Below are 22479 nucleotides of genomic sequence, written 5' to 3'. Positions count from 1 at the left end.
ATTTCTCTAAGTATTGACTGATTTCATCTCTTTGATGTCCAAGGAACTCTCATAAGTCTTCTCTAGCACCAAAATTCTAATATATCAATTATGCAGTGCTCATCTTTTGTGATAGTTCAACTCTCACAGATATACAGTGCTACTGGAAAAACCATAGCTTTGACTTTTTTCAACAAGGTGATATCTGCTTTTTAGTATTCTGTCCAGATTTGCCATAACTTCTTTTCCAAAAAAATAAGTCTTTTAATTTCATAGCTGCAGTTGCTGTCTGCAGTGACCTTTGAGCCCAATAATATAAAATCTGACACTGCTTCCATTTCTTTTCCCTTTATTTTCCCAGGAAATGATAGGATCAGTTGTCAAGGTCTTAGCTTTTCTGATGTTAAACTTCAAGCTAGTTTTTACACTTTTCTCTTTCACCCTCATCAAAAAGCTTCTTAATTCTTCAATTTCTGCCATCAGAGTGATATCATCTGCATATCTAAGATTGTTGATTATTTCTCCCAACAACCTTAATTGTGGCTTTTGTTTGATCCAGTCTGGCATTTCACATAACATGTTCTGCATATAAGTTAAATAAGTATCATAATACATATCAATAATTGAACAAGATGAATTTAATAAGGGTGCAACGATTAGCTAGTAGGCATGGAGATATAGAAAGTTATAGGTGCTTTTAGAGAAAACTTACTGAGAAAAGGAAAACAAAAAATTCAATTTAGGATGCATTGACAAAGTAAAACACCACAAGAAAAAAACAAAGGCTCAAAAGGGAGTATGTTAAAGACCAAATAGAAGAAAGGTAAGACAAAAATTTTCATGAATAGTGCCATAGTTGTAATAACTAAGCTGATAAGGGGGTCCATGGTAGAGCTCTGATATGACCAAAAATCCACAAAATCTGAATTCTTCTAGAAATCTAAAGAGCAAATTTTATTGAAATAATAATGGTGGACTAGAGAGTAGAAATGAGATAAACTAACCAGAAGAACCTTTATAACTCCAAGGGATAGGACTAAGACAATGCCCAATAACCTATATATTTTGGGAGAGGAAGGTGTAAGGCAATGGGGATTAAATGATCTAAGGAAGTATCTAAGACTGAATTTGAACTCTGAAACTCCTGACTCCAAGGCCTGTGCTCTATCCACTATGGCACCTAGCTACTCCTGTAACATAAATCTGAAAATAATTATACTTTGTCTATAGTGAAACCAAGTTGGGAAATACCAATTATTTTTAAATCAATAAAATGTATATGTCACAATTATGAAAATTCAAAAAATTACTTTCCCCATTAGCCTCTATATACAGTGCACTCTCAAACCTCCCAGTCCAAAGGTTTCAAGAGTCCAAACAGAACAAAAAAATGGTTATGACAACCTCCACCTGTGCAGAGCTATTGATCATTTGATACATCCTCAAAGTCTCACAGTGAAAAAGAAGTGATAATACCTTCCCACATTTCTGATAAGGTGCGTCTAAGGGGCAGGAAGAAAGAGGGAACAAACAGGAAAGGATTAAAAATAAAGAAGGCAATTTTTCTTAAGTGCAGTAGTTGCATTCAATTAATCAACATTTTAGAGCTAGAGAGAAATCATCCAGTCTAACCACTTTATTTTACAAAAGAAACTAAGACTCCACAGAGGTCCAGTAACTTGTCTAAGGTAATAAAGTTAGTGACAGAGCTGAAAATACAACACAGTTAACTTGACTTGTGGTCCAGATCTTTCCCTAAAACACATAAAAGAACAGGCCAAAAATCAGATATATAGCTACTGACATCTACAATGTGAACTTAAACTAGAAAAGACTAGTCAAATAGTCTTTACAGATCTTTTTACTTATAGGAATTGTTTTCTGCCATGTTGAAAAACCATGTTTAAGAAAATAATTTACAATCCTTCTGCAGAGCACAATAAATCATAATAAAAATAAGACTTCAACATTAGAGACCACTGTCAATTGAGGAAAGAACTAGAATAAGAAAAAGTAAAATAAAATTTTAAATGAATTTATTTCACTTGGTTAGTGCTTTAAATCTGAACAAGGGTCTATCCATGACAATATTACCATATTCTAACTTAGTTGTTTCATAAAAAAAACAAAACGTTATTAGAGTTCCTTTCAAAGGAGCAATGCTCCTATGAATTTAATAAACATTTTTTAAAGTGATATATTAAGCATTGTGAGATAGACCCAAAAAAACAACAATAAAAAAAAAAAAAAACCTGGCTGTAACTTCCATTTGGGGAAGTCAGAGAGAGACAGGGACAGGAAGAAGCTATAACATTTAAGCAGAGAAATAACTACAATCAAGGAAAGGTCTTAAATGGTGACTGTGGTACTTGAGCTGAGTCTTGAGGAAGGACTTGAGAATTCTTGGGGCCAGGTAAGGAAAGCATTCTAGACATGGCCATACAGCCTGTTCAAAAAGCATAGACAAGAGACAAAATGTCATGGAAATGAGCATATTGCACAATTTATCTAGAACATATCATGTGCAAAGATAATAGCATAAAATTGAAAATGTAAATTGGAGTCAGATTCTATGGTGCTAAAAACACAAAGTTCTCCATATCTGGAATTTCCCTGTCCTCATTTTCATCTCCTAGAATCTCCCAATCTTCTTCTTCCTTCATTCAAAACATAGTTTAAGCACCATCATCTCTAGATTACATACCAGAAAAACATGAGCAAAAGTTATAAATTTAAATGAAAACTGAGAAACAATCTATTATACAATGACTAGGTTTAAAGAAGAAATCAAAAAATGAATTTAAAATTTTGGCAATCAAAAGACGACCATTCTTAGAAATTTCTAAGAAACAAAAAATGAATAAAGATGACACTTAAAAAGACACAAGAAGGCATTAATACAGAGTAAGGAGAGATTATAAGAACAAATAAACAGAAAATCAAAGAACAGTACAGAATTGAAAAATAAAACATAAGATTTTTTAAGACCAAATGCAAGGGACAAAATAGTAACCTCAGAAGAAAAGAAAAAGATAAAACTACAGATTAAAATTTTATTACAACTAAGACAAAAGTAATTAAGAATATCATTAGGAAAATACTATGCACTATTTCTAAGATATTAAAATACTAAAGGAAGTAGAAAATTACCTATAAAATATGTATTTATCAAATAATAAGATTAAAAAAATTAGTAAAATAAGATGAGAAATCTTTGAGGAAAAAAAGGCAAACCATCAAACAATGATGGGGGAACAAAATCTACTTGCAGCAGAATTTCTTCAACCTTCTAAAGTCAAATAATCCACATGTTACATTCATTAATATAAAGATAAGTTCATTATCCTATACTTTTCTGAAATATAGTGCTACTTTTTAAAATCAGCTAATAATTTTATATATACACACTAAAACAAAATTAAAAACACCACTATATTAATAATTCATTGTGACAAAGAAGAGTTTATGCGAAGCACACAATACAGGGAAAGTATTAATGCAAGAAAAAATAAAAACTATATGTTAATCACAACAATAAATGGAAAAAAAAAAGGCTTTCCTAGAATCCAATAATATTCATGATTTTGGAAAGCACTTTAAATAACAATGAGTAAAGAATATTTTTGGGGGGAGACAATCAATACTTAAACCAAATGCCCACAAATAACAAAGAAACATTAAAAGTGTTTTCACTAAAGGTGACTATTCTAATTACTTTTATTTGAAATAGTATTATGAATTCTACTATTCATAGTAAGATAGGAAAAATACATTAATGGGAAATTCACTTTAGAAATGGAAGTCAAAATGTAATAAGAAATTCCAAAAATTTCAACCTCCTACTTAATGAAATCAATAAATGAAGTTGAACAAAGTTTCAGAACATGAGTTTAAGGAGGAAAAGTTCTAATTTCCTAATAACAAAGATCAAGTAACATAATAAAAAAGAAATTTATTAAAAAAAAAAAAAACAATTTTGGGAACAAACTTTATATAAACTTAGCCTAAAACCATAATGATCAAAATGAAAATACCCTAACTAATGCAGAGATAGTAAGTATTTATAGATGGGGCAGTTTAGTTTTTATATCACTCCCAAATTAATCCACACAAATTAAATGGTTCTTGTTTTATAAACTTGGAAAGTAGGCAAAACATATCCAGATTATTCATTGAAGCTATTTAAAAGCTAACAAAGATGGTCTTCTGTGTCAACAGGCAATCACAACTTTCATGTGGAACCCAAGCCAGAGCCAAGAATTCTTAATCCCTACAGAAGTTTGCATGTTTATGACAGTTCAACCAAGGAATGAGGAAAAAAACAGAAATCTGTAAGAGATAGTAACATGGGAAAGGAAAAAGTGCAATCAAATTGGGAAAAGAACAAAACCCTAGGAAAGAAGCAAAGCATTCTTTTCCCTTAGGAACTGATAGACTATAAAGATATGATGGTTGGTTTCTCTAGTAGTCTTAGTTGCACAAGCAGTTTCTCAGTCTAGCATTGATTGGTATCTATCTTGACTCCTAAGAACACACAGCTTGGTTTATAAATAACACATTATGTCAGGTCAAGTCAACTTTCATCCTTGATACATTCAGGGTTTCCAACATACTCTGAGTCAACTTTTCACTAGGTCAACATCCTCAACTTTTTACTACCTAATTTCATAATATCTAACTAGATACCAAATCTTGCCATTTTTACCTTAAATATTCTCTCAGATCTGAGTCCTACTCTGTACTCCCCAAACAAACTCACTATTTCAGTTCTGACCTCTCATCTGGCCTGTTGCAATGGTCTCCTAATTGGTCCCCTCACTTCAAGTGTCTCTCCATCAAAATGCATCTTCCAGCCTGCTGCCAAGGTGAAAACCACTTAAATGTAGACTGAACTATGTCACATGTCATGCCTTTACTCAAACTTCAGTTGTTTCGGAATGCCTCTAAGATGAAATATATAAACACATATTCTGGCTTTTAAGTTGTTTCACAAACTTTTGTCTGTGGGATTTCATTCAACATTACTCCCCTCCTTGTACAATATGAAACAGCCAAATTAGCCTTCTTTCTACTGTACACACAGCAATCCATCTCTTATCTTAATGACTTTCCATTGGCCATACCTCAAACTTGGAATGTTTTACCTTCTTAACTTTACTTCACAGAATCTCTCAATTCCTTCAAGATTAAATTCAACTAGAATCTATTACACAAACCTTTTTCTAATGTCCTTTCTATTCTCAATTGTTGATATTCTTAAATATCTTGTTCTTAATTACCTAATATTTATTTTGAAATTAGTTCATATCTATTTATTCTGTATTACTATTTATGTATATATGTGTTTTCCTCCCCAGATGAATGTCAGTTTATTAAGAATAGGGACTGTAAAAATGTAGGAAAAAAAAGAACAGGCGCTATATGGTCCTTAGACTTTATCTCCCAGTCCTACCTAGTAGGAACTTGATAAATATTTAGTGAACAATCTATGAATAATCTAATCTAATAATCTAAATCTAAATCTAAAAATGAAAAATCTAAAAACTAAAACTATTTAAAGAAAAAAAGAACAAAATATAGAAAATAAACACGGAGGTGAATGAACAATTGAAAGAAATAAAAAGAACTACTACATATTATAAACTTTTTATGTAGAAATATCTTCAAGTTTAAGCAGGGATAAATGTTTATTGAGTTTTATGATTTAAAGTTAAGTATATGATAAAAAGAAAATTTAAATATATCACAGAAAGTCTTAAAAAAAAAAAACTTTTGAAGGACAAATGCACTGATGTATTTGATATATATCTGCCAGAAGGGTATTAATATTTTATTACTTGAATTGTGAGGTCACAGCCCTCTACCACAACTTGTGGCAACATATCCAAATTGCCAGTTTTTAATTTCATTTTGCTAAGATAAATAAGTCCTTTTAGGTAATGAAATCTTAATTTAAAAAACTATAAAGCTGAAAATAAATGCCATATATATTCAAATAAATCTTGGAAATAATCATTACCGACTCAAAAGTCACTATGTAGCAACAAAAAATGAGCAAAGATTTTAACAAATTTGATGAGCATCTTATTAACGTTATAGCCATCAACAATAGTTTGCAAGAAATAGTATAGTCTCTAAAGAAAAGATAATATCTTAGGCCATACACAGTAAAGAAAAAATCACAGGTTCTCTGCCCTTTAATTTACATAGACAGTACAACCATCTTTTGTGCTACCTCTGTATGCATCTTAGATGCAAATCTGAATATGCATCTAATATGAAAAATATGAATATGAAAAAATCTAATATAAAACACAGTTGTTTTAGCATATACTTCTGGTCAATTACAGATTTAAGGTTGGACAGCATCTAAGAGGTCATCTGGTTCAACTCCTTGATTTGCAAAGAATAAACATATTTAGGAATGAGAAATTAAGAAAACTGCCCAAAATTACAAAGATACCAAATGACAGAGGTGAAAGCAGAACCAAGGCTGACTTTTAAATCCAAGGATCTTTTCCAAAGCATATCATTACCAATCAACAAAATATTTCAAAAAAATATCTTAAGTACCTTCTACACGTTCAGAACCATGTCCATAAGCTTAAAAAAATAAATCTACACCTTAATCATTAGATTTGGGCCATTCTGCAGTCTGGAAGTAACATCACCCCTTAACTCAGGACAAATAAAAGTTCTTCTTCCTGGATATTTCTTCTTAATAAAACTAAGATGAGTTAAAGGGAATTTTGCCCACACGAATCTTTGTCTACAGGGAAGAGATATAAGAGTATCTTTGCAGGATGCAATACAGCCACCAACTGCCAGGGTCCAAGAGAGTGCTTTCCTCCTTGTACTGTCCCACCATTAGTTAAAGCTTCAGCAAACTCGAAACCTCATACTGCCTCCTAAGTATTCTTCCTCTTGCTTTAAGAAGAATGCTCTTGAGACCTAACTGAGTTTCAATGGATAAATGATGGACAGAAACAGCTACACCCAAAGAAGGAACACTGGGAAACAAATGTGAACTATTTGCATTTTTGATTTTCTTCCCGGGTTATTTATACCTTCTGAATCCAATTCTCCCTGTGCAACAAGAGAACTGTTCGGTTCTGCACACATATATTGTATCGAGGATACACTGCAACATATCTAACATATATAGGACTGCTTGCCATCTGGGGGAGGGGGCGGAGGGAGGGAGGGGAAAAACCGAAACAGAAGCGAGTGCAAGGGATAATGTTGTAAAAAAAATTACCCTGGCATGGATTCTGTCAATATAAAGTTATTATTAAATAAAATAAAATTTAAAAATAATTAAAAAAAAAAAAGAAGAAGAAGAATGCTCTTCAATCACTTAAAAGGGACCATATATTCATCCCCAGCAGGTGGCAGGTTATCAGCACTATAGAAACATCATGGTGTACTTTGCCTTCGGGTTGGTTTCTTCCCCAAGAATGTTGTTATTTCAGAAAAGCCTCCACTTACCCTAAGTACACAAGTTACTAGGTGGGGTCAGCTTCTCCCTATCTGGTAAGGTTAAGATATATGATCAGAGAACAGCAGAATTTCCCAATAGACACTTAATCCAAACCATTCCTGAAAGGAATCCTCATACACCTAAGAAGCTGCCATTCAGTTACTATCTATCCTCCACTAAGGAAGAAATCATCACCTCCCAAAGCAAATCATTCTACTTTTGATCAGCTCTAAACTAGCAAGGTTTTCCTCATCATAAAATTCAATCCTGCAGGTTTCCAGACAAGGTGACTGCCTAAATTGAAAGCATGTTTATAGCTCTAAAGTATCCTTTCCAATAAAACTCTAAAATTCACCCTTATCTAAACACTGATCAAAAAATTCAATGAGAAAATGTGTGCGTGCGTGTGTGTGTGTGTGTGTGTGTGTGTGTGTGTGTGTCTTTACCCCAGAAGTGTTCAAGAGGTAAATTAGAAGTACAAGGGCAGAAAGAAAAGTAGTCTCCATGAGCAGGGAGTCTACATGGCATGAACTTCTTGGGAACATCTAAAAAGCTGTGTCCAGAAGAATAATAGTCTTCCCCAAGAAAGTCACAGTAGAGTACTTCAAAGTACAGAAAACAGCAGAGGGCATTTCATTTTGTGTCTTTCCAGACTTTTCAGCCTGCTTCTCATTTCTTATAGAACAATAATATTCTATTACATTTATATACTATAACTTATTCAGCCATTCCCCAACTGATAGGCAAACACTCAATTTCCAGTTCCTTGCCACTATAAAAAGGGCTGCTATAAATATTTTTTAAACATGTGGATCCTTTTCCCTCTTTTCTGATTTCTTTGAGATACAGAACCACAAGAGAGAGATCATAGTTTGATAGCCCTTTGGGCATAGTTTCAGGTGGCTCTCTAGAATAGCTTTATTATCTCACAATTCCACTAACAATGAATGTGTCAAAGTTTTCCCACATCTTCTCCAATATTCATCATTATCTCTTCCTATCATCTTAGCCAAATTAAGAGAAACCAGAACATCTTAAACTCAAGGGTCCTAGAGCCCTGTCCTGAGATGCCTGAGGAGATACTAAAGATTTAGCCCCCTGAACTTCAAAAAAAGAGGTTTAACCCCAAAAGGTATTGAGCAATAGTGCTAGAAAAAGACCAGGAAGGCCTGGACTCATAAGTACAGCAGGGGATTGAGTCTAGTTCTGGGACAAAAATCCCAACTGAAGAATTTAAAGCTGTTGAAAGAAAGAAAAATACCAGTAAGTATAAAAAAATATTGCGAATCTGGAGCTATCTTGAACAGTAAAAGTAACATCATAACAACCTCAAGCAGAGGCTCAAAAGGAAATGTGTATTTTCCACCAAAAATACATGATTACTGAAAAGTGCACTCATACACATGTGCATACACACACAAACATGGAAATGAAATAAAAGATCTGGAGTAAAGAACTAAAAGGAGAATAAACAATTTAGGAAAAGAAAAGAGATAATCTTTACCCAGGTAATGAACTTGATAAAAATTAAAATATAATAAACAGAAATTAATAAATCCAAGGGAAAGTAAGAAGTATTAAAACAAAATCAAAAAGACTGGAAAAAATCAAAGAACTGATAAAAAAAAAACAAACAACTGGTATTGAAAAAAGCTTAAGTAGATAAAATTTAAAAATTATTAGATTAATTGACTTTAAAAAAAAAAAAAAAGAATGGGAGTGGGGCAGGATCATAAATGAAAATTATCCAGATCTGTTAAAACCAGAAGAAAAGTGAAAATAGCCATCTCCTTTAAAAAATCCCAAAAGGAAAAGTCCCAGGAATATTAATAAAATCTGGAACTCCCATATAAAAGAAAAATAAAAGCATTCAAAAAGAAGTAGTACTACAGGATATTTCCAAATCATACAGGTTCTACTATAAATGACAGTCCTGAAAGATATAATTACCATAGGCAAAAGATACAAGAAAAACTTATCCTACAAAGCTAAATATAATCCTACAGGGGAAAAATGAATCTAATAGAATAAAGGGCTTTTACTCTGATACAAAGATTAGAACTATTTAGAAACACTGAAATATAAACATACAAGAATCCTGAGAAAGAGAGTAAAAGGAAATGTACCTGAATGCTTAAAAGGAGCTTTGTAACGTGCTAATATTTTAATCAGGAGAAGGAAAAAAGAAATATTTTTAGACCATTTATCAATTATAAAATGGTTCTTTTTCTTATAAATGTGTAAGACATTAAATCTATATGACATTAAAACTTTTTATATAAATGGTAAGGATAGTATAGATTTTTAAAAGGTGGATTAGTGGTAGAGCCAACACAACAATCAATATTTTCCAATTCACAGTTCACACTCATTACACCACTTTCTGTCTCTATATATAAGGCAAATATTTTATCACATTACAGTTGAAGAAAACATGACAATATATCTTTTACTAATTATTTCATAGCATTCTTAATGCTGTTCCCTCAAAACAAGACTGGATTCTTAGGGGACAGCAAGTTTTTCTACTGACACAATTTAGATGTCCCTTGCTCTAAAATAACATCAAACTTTATCTATTCAAAATAAAAGATGAGAATGAATAAAAAAAAAAAAAAAAGCCAGGACAAATTTCATTTATAAGCAGATTTCACAATACTGAGAGTCAAAACCTTGATTCACAACATAAATAAAAAATTCAAAAAAAGGATATTTTGGAGTATTCAAAAGAAAAATCTGTACAAATCTGTTGCCCGTTTCCTGGACAGCAATCAATAACAAACTGACAATGGCATTAGACAAGCCATTGGATCAAATATGCCTTAAAAAGATGAGAGTTCTGAATTTAAGCAAGAATAACTATATATGATATCCAATGTCATATATATATATATCTTAGAGAGAGGGTAACCCTAACACATTCATATCAAATGATATAATGACACATTAAATGATTGTCAAAAGAAAAAGGAAACTAAATTAAAAAAAAATTTAAAAATTAATGTTTAAAGATAGTTTTATTACAATAGATTTACAGAGAACAGAGGTGAATGTGGGGATTTAAGTGAAATAGAAGTTCTGTTAAGTCCCTTAATCTGAAAAGGCTGATTCAGTACAATCTGGCAAGGGATTGTCATCCAAAAACTTAAACAGCTACTTCTGAAGGTCATCACTAAAAGATCAGTCTCCAATTTATGGATTTTTTTTAAATCCAGTAATTCATAAATTCATGTCTAAGGAACGGAGGGTAAATGGCCTTACAGTGTGCTCTAATAAAGGGAACAAATCAATTAAATTGCTGATGTTTTAAAAATTGAGATGACTTATTTAACCCCCCAGTAGAATATAAAAATGAAAGAAATCCCCTCTATGTTCACAAGCTTTGATCTAAATGTCCTTTGTAGAAATTGTGTAATTTCAGAGATTCTGAATGTATTATCTGTGTGAAAACATTTTTTTCCTAAAGAATTTAAAAATTCTAACAGCTATTTAGTGTATTAAATGAAACAATTCTTTTTTCATAAAGATATATGTGAAAGTTGATAAAAAGAATTCTATTTGTAAACTCTTCAAAGAAAAGTAGTAAGTCAAACAGTCACTCACATGAACATAAATTTAATTCTAGGAATTACTATCATCAAAACTATCATCAAACAATTTCTTCATGAGAAATGAAGTCAAACAAGTCTTTTTCTGTTATTAATAGTACATTCCAGTCATGTCCTATTTCATAGAAGAAATATATTCATGGAAATTTTAAAATTCAAGTCACATATTAAAATGCAAATTTAACAAAATGCATAAACAGACTTAACCAAGAATATTAAGAGTTCTTAAAGTGTTACCAAAAATTCAATGGCATTCTCTTTAAAAGATAGGCATTCAGATACTGATAAACCTTTTAAGGTTTCCATATGGAATCCAATGGCTTATTCATTCATTTGAAAAAAAGAGGACTAAGAAAAACAATTAAGAGTTTTCATTCTCATAGGAATAAGAAAGTCAGTTTGGAAGGATAAAATTGGAGTATGACATAAAGATACTATTTAACTAATTTTAATTTGATAGAACTGACATTGTTTATAGTAATCTAAATGCTGATTATCAAACCTATTAGGATCACTAAAATTTATGAGACCACTGAAAACTTATACCAGAACATAGTGTTAGAAACAAAATTCTGAACTCCAAATATGGGAGTAATAAATGAACAACCTCAGAATAAGTGAAACAGTTTAAAGTTTTAAGATGTTCTTCCAAGAAATATTAGAAAGACGCTGACTCCAAAAGTCAGGTAACAACGAAATTTTATTAAGAGACAAATTCCAGACAAATTGGACATTTCTGGCCAAAAGTGGGCTTTGCCTTTCTGATGGGAAGAGGGAACACTAAGTACAGAAGTAGATAAGCTTTATGTTATTAGTTCCTCACAAGTTCCCTCCTCCCGCTTCAAAGAATGGATAAGTTAGTTCCCCTTAGGGTTACATCATTTCTTACATATTACTCCTAAACATGTTCCCTTGTCATACATCACATGTTCTGTTAATAAGGTTCTAATACTATTTCAGGTATGTTAACTTATATGCATGAGACTTATTAAGCAAGCAAAATAAAGAAAAGCCTTTTCCAGGTCCATGAATTTAGTCAGTTTAAAGCAGTTTTTAACCTAGATACCTTTATCAAAAGTTTGGAGGCAAATGAGTCTCTTCTTCTGAAAGCTCACTGGTCAGAGATACTCTCTGACCTAACCTTGAGATTTACAACATTCTGTGGAAACTTAACTTTTTCAATATTTCTCATTGTCTGCTCAAGATTTAAGAGGAATTGAATTTTAATTGTTCTGTGGAAATTTAAACCCTTGTTTGTCTCTCATGGGAAACAGGCGGAAAAACTCAATATGAGCTTATACACAGGTTTTAGGAGCAAGAGTATAGTCTTTTAACCCTGACTTTGGCTTGAAATCATTTTCCCATCACCCAATCCTTCTACAATTTAAATCCTTTTCATATGACCCACCTCTCCTACATATATTACATGACCATTAAAATGAGCATTAGCTCCTCCTGGTGAGAAGTTAATATTTAATGAGGCAACTAAGTATGCACACTCTATGTATGGCCTACTAAAGTCCTACTTTCAGCTTTTTTTTTAAGCTATTTAATTAATTTTGTTCAATTTTGCCTAGTGTCAAATGGGTTCAGAAGTTGCCCTACTCCCCTCTCCCATGGATTACCTCTGGTAGTATGGATTAATATACTTCTACATTCATGTAAGTAAAAGGAAAAGAAAATCCAGAAAAATTTAGAATTTGCATGGCTAAGTAGCCTATAAAAAATGAGATGTAGTGATATGAATCAATCAAGCGAAAGAATAAAGACCTTTCAAGTTGTGTAGTATATTCTATAGTAAAGCTATATTTGTAAAGTTTATTAACATTTTATGACATCATATATGTTAGACATATAAAACTAATAATAGACCTAGCAGAGGATTGTTTAGCATAAGTGGCTGTATCAGGGAACAAGGGGCAATTCAGAGTCATCAAGACAAGGTATCACATTGTCATAATCCCTTACCTCAAGCAAAGAATTGCTTAATCAATTCATAAACTTTAAGCCCCTACTATATAGTAGACATTACTACAATATGATAAAGGCAAAAAGAGAGAGAAAAGTCCTGACCCTCAAGGAGATTTCAGTCTACTATAGAAAATGACATATATACTACTTGAGTATATACAAAATACATAATAGGTAATTTAAGGGGGAACCCAATAACCAGTGTTTTTTTTTTTTTTTAATCCTCACTGAAATGGCTACTAATTGCTTACTTTTCTTACTGACGCTTTTGTTTCACCTTCTAGAAAACATTCTATAAAATTCAGTGCTTTCTTCCCTACCTAATTTAGGGGTAGAGAAGTAATGAGATTTTAATCTTTTTGTTGCAGGGTTAAAATATTTAAAAAAAAAAAAAAAAACAACAATTCTTCACCTAATCAAAATTAATTTTTATTTTACCAAAATAAATAAATAAAGCCACCAGTAACTAAAGTTTTAAGACTGAAATAAGAAAATGACTCATGTCATATATGGAGATGCAAATATAATTATCATAGCATATTCACTAACAACCTTGACAAGAAATCACTCACATAACAAAAGTACCATGCAATCCAGAAATTAAAAAATCAGAAAACATGTAAAAAAGTACATATTCAGAAGTCTCAACTAGAAAAACCATTTCACAAAGGAAGGTAACATTCTACCCCAATATACTTGTCTAAAAATAATAATAAAGAATTATAATCATTTAATAATAATAATTTTTAAACAGAAGAAGCAATTTCTTACCTTTATAGCCTCCTCAAAAGGTAGAGACAGTGAACAAACATCCCTCATAAATCAATTTTAAAATATAAAAGGCTGAATTTTGAAAAAGGATTTAAATTTTAAAAATTTTCACATGGCAGGTCTTTACATAATCATTTTTTTCCCTAAAGCAGTAATATCATCATTTCATCATCATTATATATTTGATCACATTTTTAAATCCACAAAAAAGCTTGATGAATTTCACAAATTTTAAAGAGAGAAATTACTTTTCTCTGAGTTTTAAAACTATCTCCCATAACATTGTTAACATTTCAAACTTCCAAAGGTTAAAATATCAATGAATAACTATGATTTCATTTCACTCTACTCTGGATATTTTACTTTATTTCTTCCAAAAATATTTCCCATAGCATTTCACATTTCACCTTCTTACTTGTCTAGGCTTTATCTGGTTTCTTTCCTACCCCTTTCACCCTCCTTGAGAGTGACTGCAAATTTGAGCATTGTGCTCTGTTTCTCTTTTCATCTCTAATATATATGATCACAAAACAAATCCTAAATTATTCACTGAAGAATCCCAATCACTTCAATCTTAGGTGAAAAAAGATATTTATTCTATCTTTACACTTTCAGTTTTGCTCCAAAATTATTTGGTTTCAACAATCATTCTTTGACAATTTTTTCAACCCACCCCAAAAGAATCAATCAACTATCCATTGAAAAGTAAAAAATGAAGTTATCAAGAATCTCACCTTCAAATCTTTTTTTTTTTTTTTCAAAATTCTCCAACTTAAATATTAACACTGTGCCCACATGGAAACTGTATTACAAAATAAGGAAAAGTAGCTATATATATATATATATATATAAAACACCAACACTCATTCAGTAAAATCAAACAGAAAATGATATACCTCTCTTTTATTTCTCCTTGCAACCTTGAGGAATTCCATAAGGATCTGTAGTTGGGCAGCATGTGACTCCTAAAATAGAAAATTACATTTTAAAAGAAAAAACTTTTCATCATGAATCTATTGTTCTTAAAAAGCTCAGTATGACTGGGGTAAAAGAGCTTTATATAAATTTTGAAGTCTATTTACTACCAATTAAGTAAATTATGTATCATTTTATATACTGATTCAAAGTGTTCTCATTTTACAAAAATTTTTATAAAACACTTCAATATTTCAAAGGTTATAAGAAAGTAATAATCTAAATTCAAAGGCAGAGAATTTAGCATCAAAAAGAGCCCAGAGAATCCAACATGTTCATATTCTAGATTAAGAAGCACATTAAGAAATGGTGACTACCAAGGATCGAAGAATTAAAGAGTTAGAAGGAATCTCATAGATCATCTGCTTTATTTAATTGTTTAGTCCTCAGATGAAGAAACCTAGAACCAAAGAACTAAAGTGAGGTGTCCAAGGTTCCACAAGTAAGTCAGCAGATGAACACAGGTCCTAAGATATTAAATTCAGCATAATCTCTATTGTAACAGTTTTTAATTGAATGAAGTCATAGTAAATTCAAAATGCTTTTTTAAACAAGTACTTTCCTTAAAAAAAAAAATTACTTTCTTAACAGATAATGTTTTTATATCACTTTTCATTTCCAAATATATTCTTTTTCTACCCAAAGAGCTGTGTAACAACTCTGTAACAACAAATAATCGGTTTAGCTATTTTTAAAAATACACCAACTAATTATGTGTAGCATCTCCAACTTCTGCAAAAAATTGAAGTGCATTTTCTCATCTCTTCTTCAGATCCAAGACTGGTTATTAATTATGGAGCATTCTATTTTTGTTTTAAGTTGTCCTTTCAATTTACATAATTGTAGGTATTTTCTGGTTCCATTTGCTTCAGTTTGTTTTATGTAGTCTTCAATTTTGTTAGCTTCTTATATCATAATAATATTCCATTACATTTATTTGTTGAAGTTTGTTTAGTCACTCCCTAATCAAAGATATATATATCTTGCTAAAATATCACTAGAAAAGATACTTTTCTGTCTTGGACTTCTCTGAAGTATCTGTCTAGCAATGAAATCTGTTATGTCAAAGGATATGCATGGACATTTAGGTAAATGTCACGATTCCAAATTACTATTATGTTAGATCAATCCCTGGCTCCATCAAAGAATACTAATATGTCTATTTTTCCATAACTGCTCCAAAATTGACTGTTTTCGTCCTTTATTATCACAAATAGCTACATGCCTCAAAGTTTTCTGATTTGCATTTATTTTATTATTAATTATTTAGAACAATCTTTTTTGTGGTTGATAGTTTATGCTAATACCTTTTGCTATCCACAGGAAGAAAGAAGTATTTGATATAAAGTTATTCTTTCTATAACTTGGAAGGATCCTATAACAAGGTGAGCCTGCAAAATTATGATTATGATTATCAGTAAATGTTTGCTTTGTATATCTATATTATATACCACATACTCAAAATCACCTAAAAATTTCTCAGGCAAAAAGAGATTACTAGTAGAAAAAGTTTAAGAAGCCCTGGGTTATAACCCTGTGCATGGTGTCAAGAAGGTCTGGCTTAAAAATCAGACAATTATATTGAGTAAATCAGTTTTCCTCTCTGTGCCTCAGTTTCTCCATTTATAAAATAAAGCAGCTGGACTGGATATCTTCTAAGGTCCCATTCAGTTCTAAATCTATCATGACTTGATGATCAATGAAATCCAAAGGACTTCATAATTAAGTGACTTGTCCCTTAGCCATATAATTAATGCACTAATAAAAGAGGCAGAATTCTAATCCAAGTTCTTCTGGTTCAATGTCCTATAATTATGCTAATTCATAAGAAACAAATAATAGAAAATGGCAAATCCTTTCTGACTTCTGTTAAAACTTTCAAATTCCTAACTAACCAATTACTCTTACAAAGAATAAAACTAGTAGAGAATCAATGCAATTTCAGGAAAAGAAATAACTGATATTCTAAAAGGAGTATTAATCCTTAAAATGATCATGTTCTACAGATGATCTTTAATCACGCAAGATGAACAATTAATGATAATAAATAGATTTCTAGAAAGCCAATCAGAAAAATCGACTAAACTCTACATTCCTATTCAATATTCCAAGAATTAATAAATTCTTAAATCTGAAGAATATTATGAATACAGTATGTTCCCCCTGCATTATTTATCAACATTTTAATATTGTTTACTTTACCCTTAATACACTTTTTGATATCTTTTACTTTCTTTATCTTTCACATGATTTTAACCATACATCACTCAAATAATAAAAAAAAAAACATGATCAATTGCTTCTGAGGTTAGACAAATCAATTATTTAAGTTTGAACTAGGAACAAAATCACTGTAGATTAATGAATTCATTAGGAAGAATTTAAAATTTTTAAAGTGCTAATGAAGACACAGTAGCACAAGTGTTATAATTTTTAAAATGAGATGACAATCTGTTAAATGACAAATATTGAAAGAATAAGTAAATCTGAATCAAGATAAAGAAACCCAGTAAGTCTAATTTTTCAATTAAAGAAAAAAAATATAAGTTTCTAAAAGTACCAAAACTATACTTATAGACAAATGGCTGATGATAATCTATTGATTGTGTTAAAATATTTACAATAATTAACACAACAAACTTTAACTCTATTAAAGAAAAACAAGGTATCTAGAAGTTAAATAAGTAAATGAAGTAGATTTTCTTCTTTGTTGATTGTATTATGCTTTTAAAAGTAAATTAAAACCAGTCAGTTTAAACTCTAGGTTGACTCTCCATTTGTATGCTTCAAAGATTTTTTTTTCTTCACTATCCATTTGTCTTGCCAATGAATGTTTTCAGTGGTAATTAAAATTCTCACTTTATGTTTACCAATGTCATTCTCCAAAAGGGAGAAAATTAGAAAAGATGACCAAATATAAAAGAAAATACCCAGATACACTATTTCTTTCTTGGAACTTAAAATATATTTCCATTCTCATATGATGTACTCTGACTTGCCTGCAGGTCTCAAGATGCTATGTTCACTGTCACAGACTTCATTACATACTGCAGAGCAGAATTTCTTAACATGAAGTACCTGAAATTGCTTTTTTCTATTTTAATAACTCTGTGTGTGTTTGTGTATATGTTTGTGTGTGTATCTATGGGGATATGTGTGTGAATACACATTATGCATATATGAATGACAACCTTGGTAATTATGTGCACAGTATTTTACTTAAGGCATAAAAACATCATCCCAAGAAAGAATTTATAGGCTTCAATAGCCTGAACAAGCGATCCATGACACAAAAAAGATTAAGAAACTTACCATAAAGAAATAATATAACCATGTAGCTAACAAATATTCACTTGAGAAACATATTCAAAAAGCTCTCTGACAAAGTACTGGCCATGTTATCTTCAAAGGGTCCATTTATGTACTTAACTTAGCATTCACCAGAAATAAGATTTGAATATGACTATTTAAAAAAAGTGAATATTTGTGAGTCGCTTCAAGGAGGGAGGAACACTGGTCAAGAAACTACAGAGAATCCCACACACCTGCCCTTTTGTATGAGAAGTACCCTCCCCTCCAAAAAAAATGCAGCTAATTGAGCAGGTTAGCTGTGTAGATCAGTTCATAAATTAGTTCCAATGACAAAAGGATCAGAAAAAATGTAAAAATATAAGAAAAGAGTATAAAAGATAACAGGAAAAAAAGATTTTCAAAAATTGTATTAAGGGTAAATAATATTAAATTGTTGATAAATAACACAGGGAAACATACTGCATTTATAATGCTCTTCAGATTTAAGAATGGAAATCAGTCTTTTGGTCCCTAATTAATGGTAGGAGTCAATGAAAGGACATCTTTCTGAATAAATACTTATTATAATTGCAGAATTTTGTGGACGGAAGAAACCATAAAGAACATCCAGTGAAACTTGTTTTATAAATAAAAAAAAATAGTATAATTTAATAAATAAAAAAAGCAGAAATAGTAATCATTATTTCAGACAAAGTTAAAGCTAAAATAGATTTAATTAAAAAAAAGGATTAATAAGGAATCTACATTATATGTCAGTCATATTATTCAATATTATCTTTAACCATCTAAAATAACAAGATAGAATTAAATACCTGAGAGTATACTTGACAAAACAGAAACTATACAAATACAAACATAAAATACTTTTTATACAAATAAAAATTAGATCTAAATAACTGCAGCAATAGTTATTGTTCATAGGTAGGTAAACCCAACATTTTAAAAAATGACAATTTTACTCAACTAATATACTTCTATAATGCCATTGCAATTAAATTATTTTAAAAATTTCTTACTGAATTAGAAAAAAATAATAGAACTTCATTGAAAATGAACAAAAAGTCAGGAATGACAAAGAAATGGGGAGAGAGGGCACAATAAAGGAAGCAGATTCGGTAGTGTCAGACCTTAAATCAAATTATAAGGTAAAGTCATTAAATGTAAAAAGCAAAAAGTTTAATTTTGATTATGTTAAATTAAAACTCTCTTGTATAAATTAAACCTATGCAGCCAAGAATAGAAGGAATGCAGAAAAATGGAGAAAATCTTTCAAAAACAATCTATCAGAATATGACTGGATTAGAATATTGCTGTGTTTTAGGAAAAACATGAAAAGACTTGAACTTATGAAAGAAGTTGCTATCTTTCTACAGAGAAATAGATGACAAGTAGAAATAAGTATAACACAATTTTACACACATATGTGTATATGTATGTATGTATATAAATGCATGTGTGTTCATAGATATCAATCTATGTGCATGTATTTAAATGTGTATATGTGTACCTGTGTATGTATATGTAATCCATATAACTAACTCTTGTGAGGACAGTGACTGGGAGTGGCTTGGAAGGGACAGAAATTTAAAACAAAAAACAAAAAACACAGCAGAAAACAAAAGAAAACCAAGAAGAAAGTAAAAAAAAAAAAAAAAAAGCTGAGCATCTTTGAAAACAAGGTTTAGTGTTTATAACATAGGTTTTCTTGAAATGGAAATTAATTGTTTTATATTGAATCCTTTCCCAAATTCTGCTATGTACATGGCAATATTTTTTTCTGTTCTTATTTTGTACTTAAGTTTAAAATAAGTTTTAAAATTTTAAAAAGCTAGATAATAATTGAGAAAAATAAAAGAGGGTACATAATTTTTCTCAGAATGCCCAACTAGCTAGCTGAAAAGAATATCAAAACAGGTCTGAGAGCTAGTTTATTGCTCTACTAATCCCTGATGTCTGGATATACTTTTACAATGTTATAAAGTTTATGGCTTCATACAAAGAGAGAGCATTAATATTACTTAAAATGAATTACCATTCAAATCTCTATAAAACCACAAATTTACAAAATTTTTCCCATTTAAAAATTGGATTCAATCAATGCTGATAATGAAAACAAAACTCCTACTTATAAACTACAGGTTTGAGATAATAATTCTTATGCTAGCATATTTCCTAAAGTTATCAGCATAAATGTCCCAAAAGAAATGAGACAATCAAATTTCAATTACAAAGGAAAGAATAACTCACTTTAGGTATTTTCTAAGTATTTTACATTTTTTTCACCTTGCTAATGACTACCATCATTTAGTTAATTCATTACTCATTAAGACAATCACCAAAGTGTTTTTCATGGGAAGAAAAAAAAACCTAAAAAAAAAAACCTACTTAATAAAAGCAATACAAACATGACTACTCAATATTGCCTAACAGCATACAAATCTAAAAATTGCATTGACAGTCTTAACTTGAAGACTCAAATACTTAGAACTAGACTTGGTATAATGCCATCTGTAAGCTGAAATACTTCAGGATAATAGGTCATACTGAAATAGTGCTTTAAGGTTTACAGGGAATTTCTCAGGAACCATGTGAAGTGGGCAGTAAAATAGTAAAATTTATTTTATTCATAGCAAACTGTAGAACATCCAATGTTTATAAGTGATACTGATGAAGAAAAATCAATCAAAAAAGATTTAACAGTCTATATAATGCACTGAAAGTGCAAGGTGCCATAGAAACCAAGAAAACTGTCAAAGTCCTTGCCTTCAAAGTGTTCACATTTTTTAGTACATAGAAGTATAATTTTTTTATAAAGCATATATGTATATGTCTATAAATAATACAAAGTAACTTAAACTGACGACTTTTTGATGAGAAAAGGAGAAAGAAATAAAGATACTGAAAAAGTAGAATCAAGACTTATGCATAAATCAATGCTCCTCCCTAGCCTCTACTGCCCTATATAGAATGTAAATTCCTTAAAAACAATCTTGCTTGCTTTCATCTGTATCCTCAGTAGTTAGTATGGTTGCAGGTACACAGTAAGCACTTAATAAGCACTTATTCATTCATTCATGTATTTAAGATTTGACAAGTGATTGATGATGTGGAGTGAGGAGATGGAGAACTCCAAAGTTAAGAACTGGCATTACTGGATAATCTAAAACTATCTTTTCATTCATCCCTACATAGCTATTACAAAATTATTTTTTTCATTTGATATCTTAATATCAAGTATTTCATTGTTTAAACTTTATATATTTAATTTAGGTAGTGACTTCATCAGTCAATTAACTAGCATCTAAATGCCTTTTATGTACCAGGTACAATGCTAAATACTAGGAATACAAAGAAAAGCAAAAGATAATCCCTGTTCTTAAGGAGCTAAAAGCCTAAAAAAACATATGGTATAAACTGGAAATAATCAAGAAAGGGAAACATCAGCAGTGGATCACAGGAAAAGGCTTTCTGTTGAAGGTAACATTTTAATTGGGACTTGTGGGAAGCCAAGGAAGTCAAAAAATAAAAATAAGGGAGAGAATTTCAGGCATGGGGGACAACGAGTGAAAATTCACAGAGAGATCAACTGTCTTTTGCAAGAAACAGGAAGGAAGCCAGTTACTATTGGATTACAGTGTTTGGTGAGAAAGATGGAGTAAATTTTATAAGACAGGAAAGACAAAAAGAGGCAATCAGATCTGAAGGACTCTGAATGCCAAAAAGATTTTATATTTATATTAGATCCCAAAGGTAATAGAGAACTTTAAGAGTTTAATGTATAAAGGGGAGACATTATCAGACTCACTTTAGGAAAATCAATCTTAGAGTTGAGTAGAGAAAGGAATGGAATGAAGAAAGCTGTGAGATAGGAAGAACAATCAGAAAGCTGGAGGTGACACTGTTAGAAGATAGAAACAGGCATATACAAGAGATGTAATGAAAACAAAAGTAACAGTACCTGGCAACAGACTGTGTGTAGGAAGGAACAGTAAGAAGACAAGAATGAAAAGAAGAATTCAAGTGCTAGGGATAGCATGATGGCACAGTGGATAGAGCACTGACCCTTCAGTCAGTAAGACTCCTCTCCCTAAGTTCAACTGGCCTCAGTCACTTAATAGTAAATCACTTAACACTGTTGTGCCTCAGTTTCTGCACCTGTAAAAATGAGGTAGAGAAGAAAATGGAGAAACACTTCAGTATTTTTGCCAAGAAAGCCCCCATTCGGGTCACGGAGAGTTGGACACGACTGAAATAATTAACAACCACAACACATCCCAAGCATTATGCTAAACCCTTCATACATACATTAACAACCCTGTAAGGCAAGATAGATAGTAATCCCCATTTTACATTTGAGAAAATTGAGTCAGACAGAGGACACTG

At 31.0% G+C, this 22479-nt stretch overlaps 1 protein-coding gene across 4 annotated transcripts in view; it reads right to left on the bottom strand.

Moving 5' to 3' along the window:
* COP1 (COP1 E3 ubiquitin ligase) overlaps positions 1–22479 on the bottom strand; it is a 240146-nt gene that overhangs the window by 168675 nt on the left and 48992 nt on the right. For all 4 annotated transcript variants that reach the window (XM_051998899.1, XM_051998901.1, XM_051998900.1 and 1 more), the window contains exon 6: positions 14706–14774. In XM_051998899.1, coding sequence (XP_051854859.1) covers positions 14706–14774 — 69 coding nt within the window. The remainder of the gene's footprint in view (positions 1–14705; positions 14775–22479) is intronic.

Source organism: Antechinus flavipes, chromosome 4 (genome assembly GCF_016432865.1).
Source record: "Antechinus flavipes isolate AdamAnt ecotype Samford, QLD, Australia chromosome 4, AdamAnt_v2, whole genome shotgun sequence".
Classification (NCBI taxonomy): Eukaryota; Metazoa; Chordata; class Mammalia; order Dasyuromorphia; family Dasyuridae; genus Antechinus; species Antechinus flavipes.
This window is presented reverse-complemented; position numbering and strand designations above follow the sequence as displayed.